Raw genomic sequence first — 22,065 nt, forward strand, 5'->3', positions numbered from 1 at the left:
CATATAGGAAAAAATATACACCTATTGCAAACTATATACTACAGTTAGTAGTATTTTGACATTCTTTCATCAACAGTAACAAATGTACTATACCAAAACCATGAATGAATAATGGAGGGGGTGCATGTTTAGGGGTATAGGAGGATTTGAGTTTCCTTTTTTTGTCCTTATTTCTTTTCTGGAGTAATGAAAATGTTCTAAAAATTGAAAAAAAAAATTAACTGTGTTGATGGATGCACAGCTGATTGTACACTTTGGATCTTTGGATAGTTGTATGGTGTGTGAACAATCTCAATTAAAAAAATATATATATATATATATATATACATATATATAAAAGACACTATTTAAGTGCTTTAAGTACATTTTACTTAATTTATTCCACACACCACTCCTAAAAAGTGGGTTCTATTAACATTCTCATTTTATAAATGAATTTGAGGTCTCAAAACTAAGCAGTGATACATCTTCAGGATTTGAACCCAGGTTTGTCTGCCCCCAGAGCCTGAAATCTTAAACAATAATCTATAGTCTTCTTTTGGTTTCTCTTTGTCAAGAAATCCCATAAATCAGTTAAGTATATGAAAAAGACTAATATTCTAACCCAGTGGTTCTCAATGAGGTGATGATTTTGCCCCAGGGACATTTAGCAATGTCTGGAGATATTTTTGGTTGTCACAATGGGGTCAGGTGAAGGGAGGATTCTACAAGTTTCTAGTGGATAGAGGCCAGCGATGCTATTAAACATCCTACAATGCCCAAGACAGCTCCCCATCACAATGAATTACCAGGCCCAAAATATCAATAGAGTCACTGTTTGTTTAGTTACCTGTTAAGATAATTCCATACATATGTGGAATCTTGGTTCCAGTAATAGGATCCAGTAGAATACTCTAACATAAGCCAAAAGAGTATGTTTCCTCACCAGATTAAAGAAGGGAAGGTAAAACATGAAGGGAATTATTTAGTGAAGCAATTCTAAACCACTTTTTCTTCACACGATACATATTTTTACATACTCAGCAATTGCAAAGGTAAACCCAAATTCTAACAGCTTGTTTCTCACATCCACTGATTGAAAAGTGCTATTTTAGCAGATTTTTTTTTGGGGGAGGAAGACTATGCCCAGAGCTTTTCCCCTTCATTCTACCATTACTAACCATTACTCATGTGGTCACAGCTATACAGTGCTCACATCTTACCTTAATCATGGCAACAAACGGCATCACTTTCTTCATATATTTCTTCAATTCTGGCAAATTGCCTAGTTCACTAGCAATGACTTTGTTATCAGGCAATTTTCCACTATTGGCCTAAAAAAGGGGAGTAGAGGAGAGATGTGGAAATAAATATTTTTAAGATAATGCAGGATAGTAGGTGTGCTTGTAGGAAATCTGCTGGATGTAGAATGGTGACCTCCTAACAGTCTGTCAGAGAATAGAAGGGTGTGCAGCCCATTAAGTAACAACATGGTGAAGTGAAAGGTGAATGAACACTGTAGTAGGAAGTCTCCTATTCTTTCTAAATTTAAAGGATATATGATTTTAAGTGCACAGAAGAAACAGGTACACTGTGCTGCATATTTAGTTTTTCCTTACAATAATGGCACCTCCAGGATTGCCTATCTTACCTAGGAAGCAACTGAATTGTCTTATGAAGATCTTGTTTGTCTTCAAACTTATAAACGCATTTTCTTAAATCATAAATTCAAACGAAAATTTACAGAGTTACCATATAACACTTACATAATGTCTACCTCGGAACACTCTGTCTTATAAATTAGTGGGAAAAAATCCCTAGCTATTGATTTGTTAAAAGTAGTATCATTTCACGCATGGGTTTGGATTTATGGGAGGCCCATCACCCTGGGCCTCTCATAGTGTCCCATGCCACAACAAACCGTAACCCCGAACCATTGCCTGGCCTTGTCCATAGGCTTCGGCACTGAAGCAGACTGCACAGTGTTTAAAAAGAAAAAAAAAAAAGTAGTATCATTTCTACCTACTGGAAAATAAATGCCTATAACTCACAGAGACAGAACGTAGATTAGAGGTTCCCAGGTGCTGGGGGAAGGGAGGTATGCGGAGTTAGTGCGTAATAGGTACAGTTTCTAGTCGGAGAGATAAAAAATGTTTTGGAAATGGACAATGGTATGGTTGCCCAATATTGTGAATGCAATTAATGCCACTGAACTGTACAATTAAAAATTGTTAAAATGACAAATTTTATGTTATATATATTTTTTCACAATAAAACTGGGGGAAAAATGCCTATATCATGTATCACTAATATGCATACAGTCCCAAATGTATTGACTGAATTTTTACACATTGCTGCAAATATCAACTGCTCTCTTCAATAGAATGAGAAATAAGGCAAGCAGCCTTTTCAGAGTTTTGGGTGACTTACTTTTTCCCTATTGTAAAGGCATATCATCAAAGCCAAGGGTTAGGAATGAACCTAAATGAATAGGGACTGAGAGTAAGATTTCAAACAATCTATTTACTTTCAAGTCCAACCTTTATTAAGTACATGGCAAAAATATTTTCTCCACTTGTCAATGTGTTGCTTTGAAATATATATGAAAGAGAAGGGAGAGGATGGAAAACATTCCTTTTTCCTTATGTCACCAAAAAGGTACCATATGCTACGTAAAACTCTTCTTGATAATAAACGAACATAGTTTTTTACTTGATCTGGATGAAAACAAAAATTTAAAAGGAAACTAATCCTTTCAAATAATGTCAAAAGATGTTTTTGTTTTGAAACTATATAATAGCTAATCAATAAATAATAAGTAAGAATATAAGTTCTAAAAGAACAGAGATGACAGATTTTCTACTATCTGGGACATTACATATTGTATTTGATTCTTACACTGCTTCCCTTGAAAATGCTGGTATGAAGATGAAAACCACAAGGCACAGTTTCATTTTTCTGCCGACCAAAGTAGATTTTACTCTTTTAGTTACCATAATTCAAAATCCACAAGCAGATTCTAAAAGCTTCCTGCCATTTCTATTAAACACAATCAAAGGAGGAGGTAATTCTCCACAAAAATATTCATGAAGAATACAGAAACACTCACTCTTCTCTTTCCATCAAATTTTATAAATGTAAAAGTAGTTTCCTGAGTTTTTCTTAATGAATTCTGAGAACTATGAAAAATACTGAGGCAAAAACCTGATAACAGTGTGGAATAACAAGGCTAAGGATTCCTCCTTTACATCATCACTTTATACTTTGGTCAGCATCTCCATTTTGTCTCTTTCTTTCTTAAGCGGACTTTAACGGTTTATGTCTGTCTAATAATCTGAGTTTTAAAAAAGCCAAAATTTCACAGTATATTTCCACAGTTTGAATGTGGAAAGGAAAAAGACGGTGAATTTTTTTCTTTAGGAAAACCTAGAACTATATATACTGAGCTTCCTTTTTAATAGAACTATTATCATATTCAATAGCTATTTAGCTGACAAAGCTAAAAACATCTCTGAGCTCTCCTTTTCTATAGGTAACTATCAAGTTGAACAAAATTTTCTTTAACTGTACTCAACAACCAAGCTTCAATTTTTTCAAACCCAAAAAGGTTAAGCCTTCATGAATCCTCATGCTCAAGTCACAACAAATTCAAAAGGCAAACCCAGTTCTTTTGTTTCATAATTTTAACCACACATGTAAAAAAGCCCCACATCTTTTAATTACATACTACTTTATCCAGCATATTTTTGTATGCAAGTTTCAGAAATGATAAAACAGTAACAGCTTTCCCCTCAGCATCCATTTAAGAGCCACCAAGGATAACAAAAGAAGACCCTGCCTAGAGATAAATAAAGCTCTCTTCCTTCCCCCAGCCATGGTCAACATCCTAAAAACAAAAACAACATGGGTAGTACACCATAATGCTCAAGAGAAAAGTCTCCTGAGAGCATCACCTCAAAGTGGTTGCGTAGAACTGATAAGGTGGTATGTTGCCAAGGTGGATAGTTCTTTGCCACATAAATGGTGCAATGAGAAGGCTTCTGTGGTGGCTGCTTGTCAGTCTTCTACAGGGAAGAAGAAAACAGAAAACATTAATCAATTTCATGTAAACCAAACATGAAGAGAACCTTCCTAATAAACACCACTACAACCTTTAACATTCAAACATATACATGCTGCAGAACTGCATTAGCAGTGAAGATAGGACTACACACTTTAATGAAAATTTCTTAATTTTCACAACTATTAAATGCTATTTGACCAATAACTTTTAAGGAATGATTTTTTTAAAAAACACAACTTCACCTTTCCTTTAGGTGGCATCAAATAGTTCTTGAGTCGTAGTCTAAGGTCATGTGTTACTTCCATGAGATACTGCGAGGAACGTATCAAGGCTTCATCCACTGGACCTGCCACAGGCCATGATGCATTCATAATTGACTGAGGCTTAAAAAGAAAATTCAGTGAAATTAGACAACACGACTATTTTGTGATTCTTGATTACAGTTTCATACCAAGACTACCATCTGTAATTGTGTGCTCAAAGTTCAAACCTGACTACACATCAACACACTGCCACAGTCCCTGATCTAATGTTCCCTAGAATTCAAGCTGTGAAGTCTGACTCCACATTCTTAATTAGCATCCATTTGTACAAGCATATTAATACCCACACACATATGCTCACTTTCAAAGAAAATTATGTAATGCTAATTTGCCTAAATTTAATCATTATTATATAAATTATGCATACTCTCAGTTTTTATCCTATTAATATATCCAGTATTGAAAGTATGGCTATTCAGTGTATACATTATGAGAATATTTTTTCCATTGTTCATGCACTGAAAAAGTACAAAAGAGCAGGGCTAATATAGTTGGAAAGGAGTTATTAAACCAGCCAATCTATTTATCTGTAAGCCTTGGAGAAATAATTTAATTCATCTTCACAGTAAGAATGCTAATATAATATCCTTGAATACGCAGCCCTATATACACTGGAAGTTTTATACAAAACAAGAGTATTTATGCAAATGTACATTTCTATCTTTGTTTATAAGCAGCTCATGACAGTTGTTTATATCTTCCTCAAGATTTTCATCTTTTTAACAAATAGTTGAAAGAATAATATGTTATATACATATAACATATTCAAATACATTACATTTCCTAACAGATGGTAATTAGGTCATGAACAAAATACACATAATCACATTTTTAAAACATACACATTGTGTGTATATAAATAAAGTATATACTTGATGTATCATCTTTCTAAACAGGAGGTAGCTTCAGTTTAACCTGCTATAATAATTACAATGGTGAATCCAGCATTAATTCATGAAATAATCATTTTTGGTCTTTTATTCTTAAGTAACAATATTGTCACAACATTTATTTAATGAGGCCAAAATTAAAATTGCCCATAACATCTTTTTTTTAAATTCAATTTTAGTGAGATATATTCACATACCATGCAAGCATACAAAGCGTATATTCAGTTGTTCACAGCACCATCACACAGTTGTATGTTCATCACCAAAATTAATTTTTTAACATTTTCATTACCACACACACAAAAATAATAAGAATAAAAATTAAAGTGAAAAAGAACAATTAAAGTAAAAAAGAATACTGGGTGCCGTTTTGTTTTTTTTTGGCCCCCATTTTTCTACTCATCCATCCATACACTGGACAAAGGGGAGTGTGGTCCATATGGCTTTCCCAATCACACTGTCACCCCTCATAAGCTACATTTTTATACAATCGTCTTCAAGATCCAAGGGTTCTGGGTTGTAGTTTGAGAGTTTCAGGTATTTACTGCTAGCTATTCCAATTCATTAGAACCTAAAAAGGGTTGTCTATATTACGCATAAGAGTGCCCACCAGAATGACCTCTTGGTTCCTTTTGGAATCTCTTTGCCACTGAAGCTTATTTCACTTCCTTTCACATCCCCCTTTTGGTTCTCCATCCCACAATGCCAGGTCTAGATTCCTCCCCGGGAGTCATATTCCAAGTTGTCAGGGATATTCACTCCCCTGGGTGTCAGGCCGATAACATCTTAAACGCATAAAGGTACCTTCCCCAGGAGTGTCCAGACGTGCTCACACAAATGTGGACAGAATGGAGCCAAGAGAAGTGTCTGAACTTCAATAAAGCGGAAAACGAGTTCTCTGTGCATCCCTTCTATAGCCAATTCACGGTACTTATCTTTCGCAGCCTGAAAAAAAAAAGGAAATTATTTACCATTTCTCTTACTGCTCTTCTTTTAAAAAAAAAGAAAGGAAAAAAAATCCAGTATCTTTGTTTTAATGCAAGTAAATGTATATCAATCTTGGTCAAAAGAATACCGTAGTTTTATATTAATGATTCTTAAGAAAAAAGAAAAGTAAAGGCTATTTTGTGACATAAAAGCTGAACAATTTTAACTGGGTACTAAGGGCTGGTGCTCTGAACAGCGTATCAGAAAGATACTAAATATCAAAAAAGGCTATAAACATGACACATTGCTATGCTCAGCACTTATCCTTATTTAACCACAACTCTGAAAACCATGTTACATAAATACCAATGTGATATTTTACAAAACCAATTAAGTAAAGCTACATTTTCTTTTTACTTGAAGCACATCTTGAAATGCCAAATTTGAGGAAATACTGACACCTTGTGGAAAACCTCAGGAAACGGCTGCTTTCAAACCAATTGCAATTAGTTACAAAGAATCTAAAATTTTACCTTGATTTTTATCAGTTTGAAAATGTTTTCCTAGAAAGTGTGAATGATTTTTAAATTTAATCTTTTCATTAATATTTATGGCTCAACTAGGAAGAGAAGTCTTCATATTAAATGAACACAAGAAAAAAAGTACCAAAGAAAGGTTTTTAAAAATCACCATTTATTGAAGAATTTAAAAATTACCTGGCAGGATTCTTAGTCTCCACTTCAGGTGAGTAATTATTTTATAGCAAGAGGAAAAGGTGTGGGGGGGGGGGTAGGGTAACATCATATTCACACTGACATGTTTTATAGCTACCAAAGAATAGCCTACCTGAAATTCAAAAAACCCCGTTTTCAAAGCTTCTTTAAACATCATCTTTTCATAGTTTTGATCTGTTTTTATAATCCCTGCATTCATTTCACTATCAAATAGGAAAAAAACAAGGTTACTGCATTCAAAGGCACCAAAAGCTGCTGCATATATAATAAATAGTAAGATGAGAATAATTCCTTAACACATTTAAAATTGTTCACCCATAAAACCATCTTTGTGTTCCTTAAAACTGCCTATTAGAGCTTCAATATTGTCCGTCAATCCCTAAGTATTGTCATCTGACACTGCTTAGGGCTCCTGTCTGACAACACAGTTAACACTGCTTGTTAAAAGATTCCCTAATGGCAACTTGTTATGAAATCCAAAATGCAATAAGAAAATAGCTTAACCAAGGGTACAGAGCCAAATTTTAGTTGTGGCATTTTAAATAACTGATATCGGATATAAAAATAAAGTTTTCTTGATGGTTAAGGCCACCCCAGGCCCTTCATACTTTGGCCTAACCTGGCCTCAATCTGTTTTCATCTCCTATTACAGCCCTCCATATACTGTATACTGCAGCCATTCCTGTCTACTTCAGATAAACACCATACTCTTTCCATGGCTTGTACATGCTTTCTTCTCTCCCTGAAAAAAAAAACCTGCTATTTTTCAAAAAAACTAAGAAGTCCCTCTGTCCCTATTACTCATATAATTAGCTGACTGTGTTTGTCTCTCCAGCTTGACAATAAGGAAGGATCATGTCTTATTTACCTTTCTAACACCAGTGCTTAGGATGGCTCTTGACACAAAGTAAGAGGTTGAAAAATGCCTTATGAATGGGGTGTGTGTGGGGGGGGGGGGGGACACTTCTCTTTTTCTTTTAAATTACTTTTCCTTCCATCACTCTGTCCTACTCTAATTCAAGACAGCACAGTAAAATGGTTATAAGAATAGGGTTTGGAGAGAGACAGAAGAAAGCCTGAATTCCAAGTCTGCAATAACTAGCTTTGAGGCCTTTAATGAAATACTTAGTTTTTCTAAGCCTCAGTTTCTTCATAAAATAGAGAAAATAATATTTTTATCATAAGATAGACGTGAGACTAAAATCAGATAATGGATGAAAAGTACTTAAGCACAGTGTCTGGTACAAGTAAGCCTCCAATGAATAGAAGCTACTGTTATCATGCAAGTTGTTTTAGAGAGAAAAAATAAATTTAAAAATGCACCAGGACTAAACAACTCTGAAGTACAAGTGGTCAGGGTCCATAGATTACCTGGCAAAAACTCTATCATTGAAAGTGCTGGCAGGACTGCTTCTTAAGCTGTCCCAGTTGGCAACCATTTCTTTCACCCATTCCACCCAGGTATACAGACGGAGAATGCCTGCATCTGCCATGGCTTCCACAAAGTTGGCATCTTCAACAGTGTCACCAGCATCAGCTAGAGCCAAACGCATTCCTCGAAGAATGGGAAAAAAATCAACTAAATTAAAAATATGGTTATTGAACATCAACTATGTGTCCAACTGGGTACACTGTAAAGCCTACATATAAATTAAGAAATAACAAATACTTTAAAGAACTGCCCTGGATCAATAGAAAAAGCAAAATTACCAAAAGTAGGATCTCTAAATGTTATTAAAATATTTGAACCCTCTGTACTGATTTGCACACACTTAGCCATCAATATGTGTTTCTTTTCAGGCATGCTGAGGTAATGAGATGGTAATGACATTGAGCGATCTTTAATGTGGTAGAAGAAAACAAATTGGGGCTAAATACACACTTCTTTGTGGTTTCCCTAAAACATCCCAGCCTCATTTAGAGGTAGCAAAATACGGTATTTTAATCTATAAGAACACACACACACACACACACTGGTCCTATTGTGTACAAATGCACATTTAATTTCTTAGTTGTGCATTTGAAGGTCCTAAACTAGTTTGCACAAGTTTTACACTAACAAAATTTTACTTTTTCAATTCCCATCTCTTATCTTAGTACTATCAAAATCTTTCAATCTAAAATACTGAAAAAGAAACTAAATGTCAAGCAATAAGAGCCCAATTAAATAAATTATGGGACATCTCTACAATGGAACCATATATTGCCATAAAAAAGAACGAAGAAATTCTTTATGTACCAATGTGGAGTGATATCAAATATAAACTAAGTGAAAAAGGCAAAGCGCAGAATAGAATGTATAGTATGCTATCCTGTGTGTTTTAAAGGGCAGAGATAAGAACATATTAACATTAAGTGTGTATTAAATACCTTTTGGAATACACAAAAAGCTAAAAACATTTTTAAACTATTTCTTTTGAAGTAATTCTAGACTCACAGAAAAGCTGAAAACAACAGAGAATACACATATACCTTTCACCCAGTTTCCCTAAAGTTAACAACTAATACAATATAGGACAACTATCAAAACGAAGAAGTTAGCATTGTTAAAATACTATTAACTGAACAGTAGGCCTTATTTAAATTTTATCAGTTTTTCCCCTAATATTTTCCCCTAATAGCCTTCTTCTGTCCCAGGATCCAATCCAGAATCATACCTTGCATTTAATTATTTGGTTTCCTTGGTCTCCTTGGGTCTGTGACTGCTTCTGTCTTTGTCTTTCATGACCTTGACATTTTTGAGTACTGGTCAATTATTTAATAGAATATTTCCCAATTTGGGTTTGCCTGGTGTTTTCTCATGATAAGACTGAGGTTATGCACCTTTGGCAAGAATATCACAAAGGTGATATTGTGCCCTCAGTGCATATCAGATTTGATATAACTTATCATTAGTGACATTAACCTTGATCGTTTGGTTAAGGTAGTATCTCTCAGTGGACAGAGCTAGGAGATATATGTATGTATACTAACCCCACATACTCTCACATCTTTATTTATTTCTATATTTAGCTATCTGCATATAAATTTAAAACTATGAATTCATACCGATAACGACAATTCCAATCCAACATCACAGGGTTCACTCTAGCATTCCCCCTCAGCTTATTTATGGCTTTTTTCTGACAGTGAGAAACCTGGCTCTTATTTTCTACAATATATTTACCTATTTGTTCAACCCAGTATATACATAGTTTCAAAATTGCTATTCTATACCTCTCATAAAAAACAGACTTAGTATCTACAGTATTTATATACAGTTCTTTTTGTCTTTAGCTTTACAGTGTTCAGTCAAAATATTGTTTTTCAACCTTATTTAGGTTAGTTATTGTATGGTTATGCTTTCACTTGCAATATAGTTAGCACCATTTGTTTCTGTTTGTATTTCATTTGGAAATCCCCCCACATCCCGGCTGATTTTAATTACGTATTTAACTTTGGTTACTCAAGACATTACTATGGTTCTGAGAGTCAAAACTATACAAAAGGATATACTCAGAGAAGTGTTGCTGCCTCCTCATCCTTACTACCCCACTTCTATTCTTCCCCTCACTTTTCCCTCGTTCTCCCTATAGGTATCAAATCTTAGTTTCTAGTTTATCATTCTAGTGTCTTCTCTCTAAAAATTAGCAGATACATAGTATTTTCTTATATCTCCTTCTTTCTTATATGAAGAGTGCACACTAGCGATGATCTTTTAAACCGTTTCCTCTTTTTTTTTCTTTTTCCTTTCTTCACATAAAAAAGTATATCCTGGAAATCATTCTAAATCAGAGATTTCCAGGAGAGCAATCTTCCTCATTCTTTTTTCCCAAGCTGCATAGTTCTCAACTACATGAATGGTACCATAATTTACTCAACCTCATTCTTATTTAAAGGCATTTAGATTGGTTCCAATATTTTGCAAGTACAGTGTTGAAATTAATACCCCAGTGTGTATATATTTTCATATTATTGGAGGTGTTATCTTCAGGATGGATCCGTAGAAGTGGGATTTTGGGGTCAAAAGGGTTAACTGCAAATGTAGTTTTGTGAGATATTGTCAAATTTCCCTGCAGGAAAGTTGTACCAATTTGCATTCCCACCAGCAATATATTAGAGTACCTGAGGAAACTGATAACTTTGATAGTATCTCTGTGGGAAAATGGGTAGCTAGGTGACAGGAATTAAAAGTCTACCTTTTCACTGCCCATGCTTTTATACTTTCTCAATTTTGTGCCATATGAATGTACTGCCAATTCCAAAGCAAACAACACTTTAAATGATGTATTCTAAGAGATAAGACACAGAGAGAAACAGTTTAGCTCCCATTTAGAGCAACTAAGAACTCAAACTATGCTGTGAACTATGCAGCAAAAAATAACCATGTTGACCAATGACTGGGTTACACAAGAAACTGATGGTTCATTCAGATTAGACAAGGCATTTCTTCTCTTCACAAAATAATGGTAAAATTAATAGTACTGAGACCTGGGGAAAAATTATTTCTGAAAAATGAATACTTCCAGGTTCAAGTCAATGGCAGGAATCTTTGATATATGACATTATATTTGATATTACAAAGGAAACATCTTGGGAAAGTTTCCTACATACTCTTGGCATGTTTACAAACCAAACATTGAATCTTACAAGTAGTAAAAAATTAGCAACAAGCCAGGTGGCAATGACAGTAAGTTTCTTTTAAAATAAGATTCTAAGTAAGCTTAGTTTGAATTTGCTCCTGAACAGATCACTTCAACAATTATGTTTAAAATACATGTTCATTGTCCACAAAGAAAACATTAATGTTTTTTAAAAATATTGTTAAAAGCAAAAGAGAAAAGCAATAAGATTAAACACCAATTTTAATTTGCTTTCCATTATTTGAGGAGAATCAAACCCTATACAGCACACAACATCAATAATAAAAGCTATATTCACCATCAGCTGAAAATTTGTCAAGAGCTTGGGTCAAAGTGAGGAAGTTGCCTGTGGATTTTGACATCTGAAATGGAAAGTTAGCGATCAGGTATTAATAAGAATATATATAAATAAAATTAACCAAATCACCAATTCAAATTAAATCAGATAAAGAAAAAAGGAAATAGACAGAAAGGGGAAAAAGGGAAAACAAATACCTTACAAATAATTTAATAGAGGAGAAAACTGAAGCCCAACAAATAAAGTGACTTGCTTGGGTCACCCAGCTATTCAGTGACAGAGATGTGACAGGATCTTCAGTCTGATACTCAGTCTACTGCTCTTTCCATTAGGCTATAGTGCTCCCTGGTAATTGGTTTAGACATGTGGAATGATTCCACTGTAACTGTGAAAGACTTCAGCTGGTCATAAAAGAGCTTTATAGCAACTAGAGTCATTCAGAAATGGAATAGACTAGCTCGTGAGGTTAGAGTTAAGATTTTAGGAAACTACCGGTCATTAGGATCTCAACAGTTGGTTGTTTAAGTTGCACTCTGCATGAGGGTAATATGTCTAAGGAGGCACCACCAATAGCCTACCAACATTCATTATTTTAAAATTTTAATATCTTTATCATAACTTTATTGATGCCAAAGAGAAATGATTATTATATCAATTTTCCACATGGCAATAAATTATCTTGTTCTTATAAAATTATAATAGTATAACAATGTTCAGAAAAACTAAAGCACATATGATGGTCTAACAGAATTAATATATATATTGTTTGCTTTGACTCAAAAAAGTCTGATCATCAAAAAATACTTGTTGATCTAACAAAGGCTAAAAAAGGTCATGCTTCAAAAGAGTGCTGTTTTAATCTAATGTGCTAATAACTAAATATGCTGAACCTTTCATTTTTCAATATTAGAGCACTGACTGAATCTAATTTGTACGGCAGTCCATACCATCTGCTATTTGCTTAAATTTATAACTATTTTCATTATTAAAATAACCTATTATTAATTTATTAATTCAATAATCAATACTATTTCACTATTACTATTCCATCAGTTGTTTCAAAAATTCATTGGTTCTAACAAATCTAATTTGTTAATAATGAGACATAAGTAATACTGTAACTTTTTTTAAAAATTGAGAAGGGGTAAAGGCATTATGAGGCAAGTAGGGGCTTTGTCAAGAAGTTTACATAACCACTGATTTAGGACGTTGATTAATGAGATAGAGTCCTATATAGTTTCTAAAAAGCACATTATATCATCAGTAGTAACAGCAGTGGTAGTAAGAGAATAGAGCAGGGTATTATAATGCCTGGAAAGATGCATTAAATGACACCTAGCAGTCCTACAACTCCAAAATTCTATTATTCTATTAATTTAGTGGCTGGTTACAATATTAAAAAACCGAAAAGCACCAAAACATTTTCTGAATTTCATGAAAATTATCTTCCAGGGTCACAAAGCTAGGATCGTTATATTTCCCATCCCTGTGTCTATGAGTCACAATTTGTGTCACTTTTAGACACTCTAAATACAATTTTTATAATAGGCAAATATTCCCTATCCTTCCCTTCAATTAATACTATCTACCAGCTCAATTTTAAAGAGAAAAATTTAATATATGCTTAGTCATAAACATTTCAAATGGGAAGTTCTTTAAAAACTGATTAATTCATATACTTTCTTTGGGGGAAAAAAAAGGTGTAACTTCCTAAATCTGAAAAACTTTCTTAGAATTTTAAGTCTTCAATAGAAGCAATAATCCTTACCTTCTCAGAGTTGAGAAGGAGATGTCCATTTGCTCTCACAGCTGCAGGCCATTTGTCACTTTAAAGGTAAATGTTTAAAGACAGAAAATAAAATGTAAAGATTATGGTCTAGGCTTAAAATTTTGAGGTAAATGCTGATAGATTCATAAGTCTGCTAAGACAAATGTGCAAGTATATTTACCATAGGAAACAAATGAAAACAAAGTGACCACTAGTGAAGGATAGGCTATATAAATGATGGTATAGACATACAGTGAAATACTATGCAACTATTAACAAAATAGAAGCAGAACTCTAGGCATGGATAAAAAGATGTTAAAAATATATTAAGGGATGGGGGGAATGATTTGGGTGTTCTTTTTTACTTTTATTTTTTATTCTTATTCTGATTCTTTCTGGTGTAAGCAAAATGTTCGGAAATAGATTGGAGTGATGAATGCACAACTGTGTGATGGTGCTGTGAACAGTTGATTGTACATCATGGATGACTGCATGGTATGTGACTATATCTCAATAAAACTGAATTTAAAAAATTAAAAAAATATATACATATATATGTATATAAAAAGAAAAATACATTAAGAAGGCAGGGAAAGATGGCGGCATAGAGATGTCTAGAATTTAGTTAGTCCTCTAGAGCAACTAGCAAATAGCTAAGAACAACAAGTAAATCATCTGCAACAATTGTTCAGGGACATCTGTGACACACATTGGACACCAGCCTGGAATGGGTGGAATGGCTGAGACCTCAGAATATGAACTGTAAGTAAAGCTCCCCAAACTATGGAGGTGGCACCCCTCCCCTACCAGCACAACAGGCTGAGGTGGAACACTTCCCTGTGGAAAAAAAAGCAAGCTACCTGGAGTGAGGGAAAGTAACTTGACAAAGCTCCAACTGTGGTTTTAATTAACAAATTTGGACTACTGAATACAAACTACAGACACAGATTAACCCGGAGCAAGCATGAATGGAACTCTGAGGTCTCCTCCAGCAGAGAAGGTGGGGCTGGCGGAAAATAAATAAACCGATTAAAACAGAGGCTTCTGGAGATGGCTGAGCTCAGAATACTGGAAAACAGCTGTGTCCCAAGAAAAGGGGCAGACCGGCAAAACTGGAGGGCTGAGGAGCAGGCTCTGAAAAGGAGCTTTTGCTCTTTTTCCTTTTTTCCCTCCCATTCCATGTAGCTCATTTGAGAAAGCCTCAGACATTTTCAATTTCAATTTTCAATTGTCAGTGCTGACCCAGGCAAAACTGGAGTTGACAGAGTCAGAGAGACAAAGGAGGAATGTAAGTATAGGAGATAACTCCCTAAAGGGTGTATTTTTCCTAAGTAAAGGGGGACAGAGCCCAGCTCAAGTGGCTGCCCTCACTCAGAGAATTCAGACTCCAGGGCCTGGGGGTGAAGGAACAAAAACAACTTAAGCTTGGCTTCTGACACCCTCAGCCATGGCCAGGACAGGGTCTGCCGAGAATTAAAGGGACCGCACCTCTTTATATCAGTGGGGAGTTTCAGGCTGACAAGCACCACCTGCTGGACAGGATAGGGGAAGCACAGAGCCTAGAGGCCTCAGAAGAAAATCTGGCAATTTGCTGGGTCTCATTCTCACAGAAATGTGATACTGATTACACTCTCCCGAGACCAGGGGCCATCTAGCCTGGCAAAATCTGGTTGGGTTAATCAAGGAAACCAGATGCCGAGACAACAAAAAATTATGAGTCACATTAAGAAAAATGAAGATATGGCCCAGTCAAAGGAACAAACTTACATTTCAACTGAGATACAGGAGTTGAAACAACTATTTAAAGATCTACGCTATATCAATTCAAAATCAAATCAGTGACTTGAGGGAAGATATGGCAAAAGAGATGAAGGATATAAAGAAGACATTGGGTGAACATAAGGAAGAACTTGAAAGTTTGAAACAACTGCAGAATTTATGGGAATGAAAGGCACAATACAAGAGATGAAAACCACAATGAAGACATACAACAGCAGATTTGAAAAGGCAGAAGAAAAGACTCATGAACTGGAGAAAGGGACATCTGAAATCCTACAGACAAAAGAACAGATAGGGAAAAGAATGGAAAAATATGAGCAGTGTCTCAGGGAACTGAATGACAACATGAAGCACATGAATATATGTGTCAGCAGTGTCCCAGAAGGAGAAGAGTAGGGAAAGGGGGCAGAAGTAATAATAAAGGAAATAATCAACAAAAATTTCCCATCTCTTAAGAAAGACATAAAATTACAGATCCAAGAAGTACAGCATATCCCAAACAGAACAGGTCCAAATAGACCTACACCAAGACACTTAATAATCAGATTATCAAATGTCAAAGACAAATAGAGAATTCTGAAAGCAGCAAGAGAAAAGCAATCCATACATACAAGGGAAGCTCAAAAAGACCATGCGTGGATTTCTCAGTAGAAACCGTGGAGGCAAAAAGGCAGTGTTATGATATATTTAAGGTACTGAAAGAGAAAAACTGCCAACCAAAAATTCTATATCCAGCAAAACTGTCCTTCAAAAATGAGGGAGAGTTTAAAATATTCTCAGATAAACAGACACTGAGAGAGTTTGTGAACAAGATACCTGCTCTACAGGAAATACTAAAGGGAGCACTACAGGCAGATAGGAAAAGACAGGAGAGAGAGATTTGGAGTACAATATTGGGTGATGGTAGCATAATATTGTAAGTACACTGAACAAAGATGACTGTGAGTACAGCTGAAACAGGAAGGTTAGGGGCAGGTAGGACACCAGAAGGAAAGATAGAAGATAAGTACTTGGACTGTATAAATTAGTAAAACCTAGAGTGGTCAATGATTGTGATTAAAGGTATAAATACAAGAACGTTTTTACATGAGGGAGAACAAATATATGTCAACTTTGCAAGGTGCTAAAAATGGGAAGGGATGGGAGAAAAAATACAATTAATGCAAACTAGAGTCTATAATTAACAATAACACTGTAATATGCTTCCATTATTTGTAACAAAGGCAATATACTAAAGCTAAATGCCTGTAGGAAGGGGATATAAGGGAGAGGCTTGGGAGTCCTGGAGTTGGTGGTGTTGTCTGACATTTTGATTGTATTTTATTTTAATTTTATTTTTTCTTTTGTTGCTTTTTAGTTGTCTTTTTTTTTCTTTTTCTTTTTTTTTTTTTCACCTCTTCCTCTTTCTTTGAAGAAATGGAAACATCCTTATATAGATAGTGGTGGTGAATGCATAACTATGTGATCATACAGGGAACAACTGATTGTCTACTTAGGATGGACTGTATGATGGTGAGTAAAACCATCTAAAACATAAACAGAGGGATACAAGTGCTGGAGAAAATGTGGAGCAAGGGATGTACCTAATCACTGTTGGTGGGGAAGTAGAATGGTGCAGCCCATCTGGAGGGCAGTGTGGTGGTTCCACAGGAAGCTAAGCATGGAGTTGCCACACGGTCCTGCAACTCAGTTATTGGAATACTTGGAAGAACTGAAAAGAGGGACACGAATGGACATTTGCACAGTGGGGTTTATGGTGGCAGTATTCATGATTTGCAGTGGATGGATGTGGCCTAAGGGTACATTGACTGATGAAGGGAATGGAGAACTGTGGTGTACACATATAATGGAATACTGAGCTGCTACAAGAAGGAGTGAAGTGGAGAGGTAAATGGACATTGAGGACAATATGTTGAGTGAAATAAAACAGAAATGAAAAGAAAAACATTATTAATACCTCACTAACATGGACTAACTATAATGTGCAAACTCTGAGAATTGAGTCTGAGGGCATAGGTTATCAGGGGTAAGGCTTATTGTAAAGGTTACTAGATTGTAAGCTCTTATAGCAGTTACATCTATTCCTGAGTTGTAATGGCTATTTCTAAATTCTGAGATGTTGAGCTCTTTGTGTATAACCTGGTTGGTCCCTGGAACTTTGGGTATCTGTGTGACACCTGAGACTCAGAGCCAGAGTCCAGGAGCTATGAATGTCAGCATTTCCCCATACAGCAAATGTTAAAAAGAGTCTGAAAAAGAGATCAGACTTTAATTAGAGATATGAATGAAATGGACATGGTTAGGATCAAAGTAAATCAGACTAAAGGGTAAAGGACAATATTGACAGTGTTTTTAAAACTTCAACTTATTTGTAAGACCAAAGGCAGAGATGTTTATTAGGTGTAAAATCTATATATTTTGTAACACACAATATAATTTAACTTGTACGGTCAGTTTATTCAAACAACATAATTACATGGAATGTTGAATAGGGAATGAAATCTGCTCAGTTTCTATAGGTTAGTGTGAAGCCCCAGTACATCCCAGAGTAATATGGGAAGAGAATAAAAATGTATTTGCAAAGCCCCCTTGAGAGACTGGGAGAAAATGTGGAAATATTAAATTTCCCCACCTGGGGAATTAATGATAATCTCAGAAGCACTGGGGGCTACAAATTTAGAAGGCCGAGCCCTCAATCTTGGAATTTGCCCTTATGAAGTCTGTTACTGCAAAGAAGAGGCTAAGCCTACTTATAATTGTGCCTAAGAGTCACCCCCAGGAAACCTCCTTTGTTGCTCAGATGTGGCCCCTCTCTCTAAGCCAACTCTGCAGATAAGCTCACTGCCCTCCCCCATATGTGGGACATGACTCCCAGGGGTGTAAATCTCCCTGGCAACATGGGACATGACTTGTGGGGATGAGCTTGGCCCTGGCATTGTGGGATTTGAGAAAGCCTTCTTGGATTAAAAGCGGGAAGAGAAATGAAACAAAATAAAGTTTCAGTAGTTGAGAGATCTCAAATAGAGTCAAGGTCATTCTGGAGGTCATTCTTATGCATTACACAGATATCCTTTTTTATGTATGGATTAGTTTGAAGGAAATACCTGAAACTGTTGAACTGCAACCCAATAGCCTTTATTCTTGAAGACGATTGTGAAACTATATAGCTTACACTGTATGACTGTGTGATTGTGAAAACTTTGTGGCTCCCACTCCTTTATCCAGTGTATGGACAGATGAATAGAAAAATAAGGACAAAAAGTAAATGAATAATAGGGAGGTATGGGGAGTATGGGATGTCTTGGGTGTTCTTTTTCACTTTAACTTACATTCTTATTCTTTTTTGTGTGTGGTAATGAAAATGTTCAAAAATTTATTGTGGTGATCCCTTTGTGTATAACTTGATTGGTCTCTGGAACACTGGGTATCTGTGACATCTGAAACTCAGAGTTAGAGCTTGGCATATATTAATGTCAGTATTAATGCATACAGCAACTGTTAAAAAAATAAAAAAGCTGAAAACAAGCCCAGACTTCTGGTGGACATTCTTATGCACTATATAGATAACACTCTTAAGATTTTCATGTATTGGAATAGCTAGAAGTAAATACCTGAAACTATCAAACTCCATCCCAGTAGCCTTGACTCTTGAAGACAATTGTATAACAATGTAGCTTACAAGGGGTGACAGTGTGATTGTGAATACGTTGTGGATCATACTCCTTTTATCCAGTGTATGGATTGATGAGTAGAAAAATGGGGACAAAAACTAAATGAAAAATAGGGGGTGATTTAGGTGTTATTTTTTACTTTTATTTTTTATTCTTATTCTGATTCTTTCTGGTGTAAGGAAAATATTCAAAAATAAATTGGGGTGATGAATGCATAACTATATGCTGGTACTGTGAACAGTTGATTGTACACCATAGATGATTGTATGGTATGTGAATATATTTCAATAAAACTGAATTTAATTAAAAAAAATTGATAGTGGTGATGAATGCACAACTATATAATAATGCTGTGAACAAATGATTGTACACCACGGATGACTATATTGTATGTTAACATATCTCAATAAAATTGAATTAAAAATATATATATATGTTAAGTGAAAAAAGCAAGAAACAGAACAATGTATGCAATGTGGTATTTTGTATAAACTTGAAAATAAATAAATATAGGTATCTAATGCTCATCTATACATAAACATTGTTGCCAGAAGAAATCACAAGAAAGCAATAGCAGAGATGAGCTTTGGGAGGTAGGGTGATATGAGATCAATAGCAAAAATTCACTTTTAAATTTTTACCCTTCTGTACTGCTTGAATTCTCAAACTATGTACATGTCATTCATTCATTCATGTATGTATTCATTCTAGCAATGAAATCACATGGGGCATAGCGACTGAGAGCAAGAGTTCTGGAGCCAGACTGCCTGGGTTTGCATCCTGGTTCTGCCATTTGTTAGTTGGAAAACTCTGAGTAAGTTATTTGATCTCTCTATGACTCAATTTCCATGTCTACAAAGCAAGGATATGACAAACCTTCCTCCAAAAGTTGTAAAGGAAATCAAATGAGTGACTACAAGTTCTTAGAAAAGTGTCTGGCATAAGCACTTGATATTATTATTTATCTATAACATTAAAAAACCTAATAATTGTCAAAAACTTGGTGCAGAAGGATGAAGATTCAACTATACCAGTAACAGGTACTTCTGAAATACCAATTTCTCTAAAAATACATTTGAAATAAACCAGAAAAATAACTGGATGACAAGTAGTATAAGAACCACATTAGAGGCAAGATGGCAGACTGGTGAGCTGTATGTTTTAGTTACTCCTCCAGGAAAGTAGGTAGAAAGCCAGGAACTGCGTGGACTGGACACCACAGAGCAATCTGACTTTGGGCATACTTCATACAACACTCATGAAAACGTGGAACTGCTGAGATCAGCGAAATCTGTAAGTTTTTGCGGCCAGGGGACCCGCGCCCCTCCCTGCCAGGCTCAGTCCCGTGGGAGGAGGGGCTGTCAGCTCCGGGAAGGAGAAGGGAGAACTGCAGTGGCAGCCCTTATCGGAAACTCATTCTACTGATCCAAACTCCAACCATAGATAGACTGAGACCAGACACCAGAGAATCTGAGAGCAGCCAGCCCAGCAGAGAGGAGACAGGCATACAGAAAAAAAACAACACGAAAAACTCCAAAATAAAAGCGGAGGATTTTTGGAGTTCTGGTGAACATAGAAAGGGGAAGGGCAGAGCTCAGGCCCCAGCTCAGGCCCTGAGATGCATATGCAAATCCCGAAGAAAAGCTGATCTCTCTGCCCTGTGGACCTTTCCTTAATGGCCCTGGTTGCTTTGTCTCTTAGCATTTCAATTACCCATTAGATCTCTGAGGAGGGCCATTTTTTTTTTTTTTAATTCTTTTTTCTTTTTCTAAAACAATTACTCTAAGAAGCCCAATACAGAAAGCTTCAAAGACTTGCAATTTGGGCAGGTCAAGTCAAGAGCAAAACTAAGAGAGCTCTGAGACAAAATGCAATAATCCAGTGGCTGAGAAAATTCACTAAACACCATAATTTCCCAAGAAAAGAGGGGTGTCCGCTGACAGCCATCATCCTGGTGGACAGGAAACACTCCTGCCCATCGCCAGCCCCATAGCCCAGAGCTGCCCCAGACAACCCAGTGTGACGGAAGTGCTTCAAATAACAGGCACACACCACAAAACTGGGCGTGGACATTAGCCTTCCCTGCAACCTCAGCTGATTGTCCCAGAGTTGGGAAGGTAGAGCAGCGTGAATTAACAAAGCCCCATTCAGCCATCATTTCAGCAGACTGGGAGCCTCCCTACACAGCCCAGCAGCCCAGAACTGCCCTGGGGGGACGGCACTCACCTGTGACATAGCACAGTCATCCCTCAACACAGGACCCGGGGTGCACTGCCTGGAAGAGGGGCCCACTTGCAAGTCTCAGGAGCCATACGCCAATACCAAGGACTTGTGGGTCAGTGGCAGAGACAAACTGTGGCAGGACTGAACTGAAGGATTAGACTATTGCAGCAGCCTTAAAACTCTAGGATCACCAGGGAGATTTGATTGTTAGAGCCACCCCCCCTCCCTGACTACCCAGAAACACGCCCCATATACAGGGCAGGCAACACCAACTACACACGCAAGCTTGGTACACCAATTGGACCCCACAAGACTCACTCCCCCAATCAACAAAAAGGCTAAGCAGGGGAGAACTGGCTTGTGGAGAACAGGTGGCTCGTGGACGCCACCTGCTGGTTAGTTAGAGAAAGTGTACTCCACGAAGCTGTAGATCTGATAAATTAGAGATAAGGAATTCAATTGGTCAACAAATCCTAAAAGAACCTTATCAAGTTCAGCAAATGCCACGAGGCCAAAAACAACAGAAAATTATAAAGCATATGAAAAAAACAGACGATATGGATAACCCAAGCCCAAGCACCCAAATGAAAAGATCAGAAGAGACACAGCACCTAGAGCAGCTACTCAAAGAACTAAAGATGAACAATGAGACCATAGTAAGGGATATGAAGGAAATCAAGAAGACCCTAGAAGAGCATAAAGAAGACATAGCAAGACTAAATAAAAAAAATGGATGATCTTATGGAAATTAAAGAAACTGTTGACCAAATTAAAAAGATTCTGGACAC

At 36.2% G+C, this 22,065-nt stretch overlaps 1 protein-coding gene and 1 non-coding gene across 2 annotated transcripts in view; one reads left to right on the plus strand and one right to left on the minus strand.

Annotated features, from left to right (window-relative positions):
- Nucleotides 1-22,065, minus strand: part of LARS1 (leucyl-tRNA synthetase 1) — a 119,722-nt gene that overhangs the window by 11,984 nt on the left and 85,673 nt on the right. Inside the window, exons 21-28 of the mRNA XM_037801711.1 lie at nt 13,605-13,662; nt 11,837-11,900; nt 8,288-8,471; nt 7,029-7,119; nt 6,060-6,200; nt 4,285-4,425; nt 3,933-4,043; nt 1,203-1,313 (exon numbers count right to left, since the gene is read on the minus strand). Coding sequence (XP_037657639.1) covers nt 1,203-1,313; nt 3,933-4,043; nt 4,285-4,425; nt 6,060-6,200; nt 7,029-7,119; nt 8,288-8,471; nt 11,837-11,900; nt 13,605-13,662 — 901 coding nt within the window. The remainder of the gene's footprint in view (nt 1-1,202; nt 1,314-3,932; nt 4,044-4,284; nt 4,426-6,059; nt 6,201-7,028; nt 7,120-8,287; nt 8,472-11,836; nt 11,901-13,604; nt 13,663-22,065) is intronic.
- On the plus strand, nt 1,833-1,964 carry LOC119508602. Its single transcript, XR_005211506.1, has one exon. It is a non-coding gene; the product is annotated as a small nucleolar RNA SNORA42/SNORA80 family (small nucleolar RNA).

Source organism: Choloepus didactylus, chromosome 13 (assembly GCF_015220235.1).
Source record: "Choloepus didactylus isolate mChoDid1 chromosome 13, mChoDid1.pri, whole genome shotgun sequence".
NCBI lineage: Eukaryota > Metazoa > Chordata > Mammalia > Pilosa > Megalonychidae > Choloepus > Choloepus didactylus.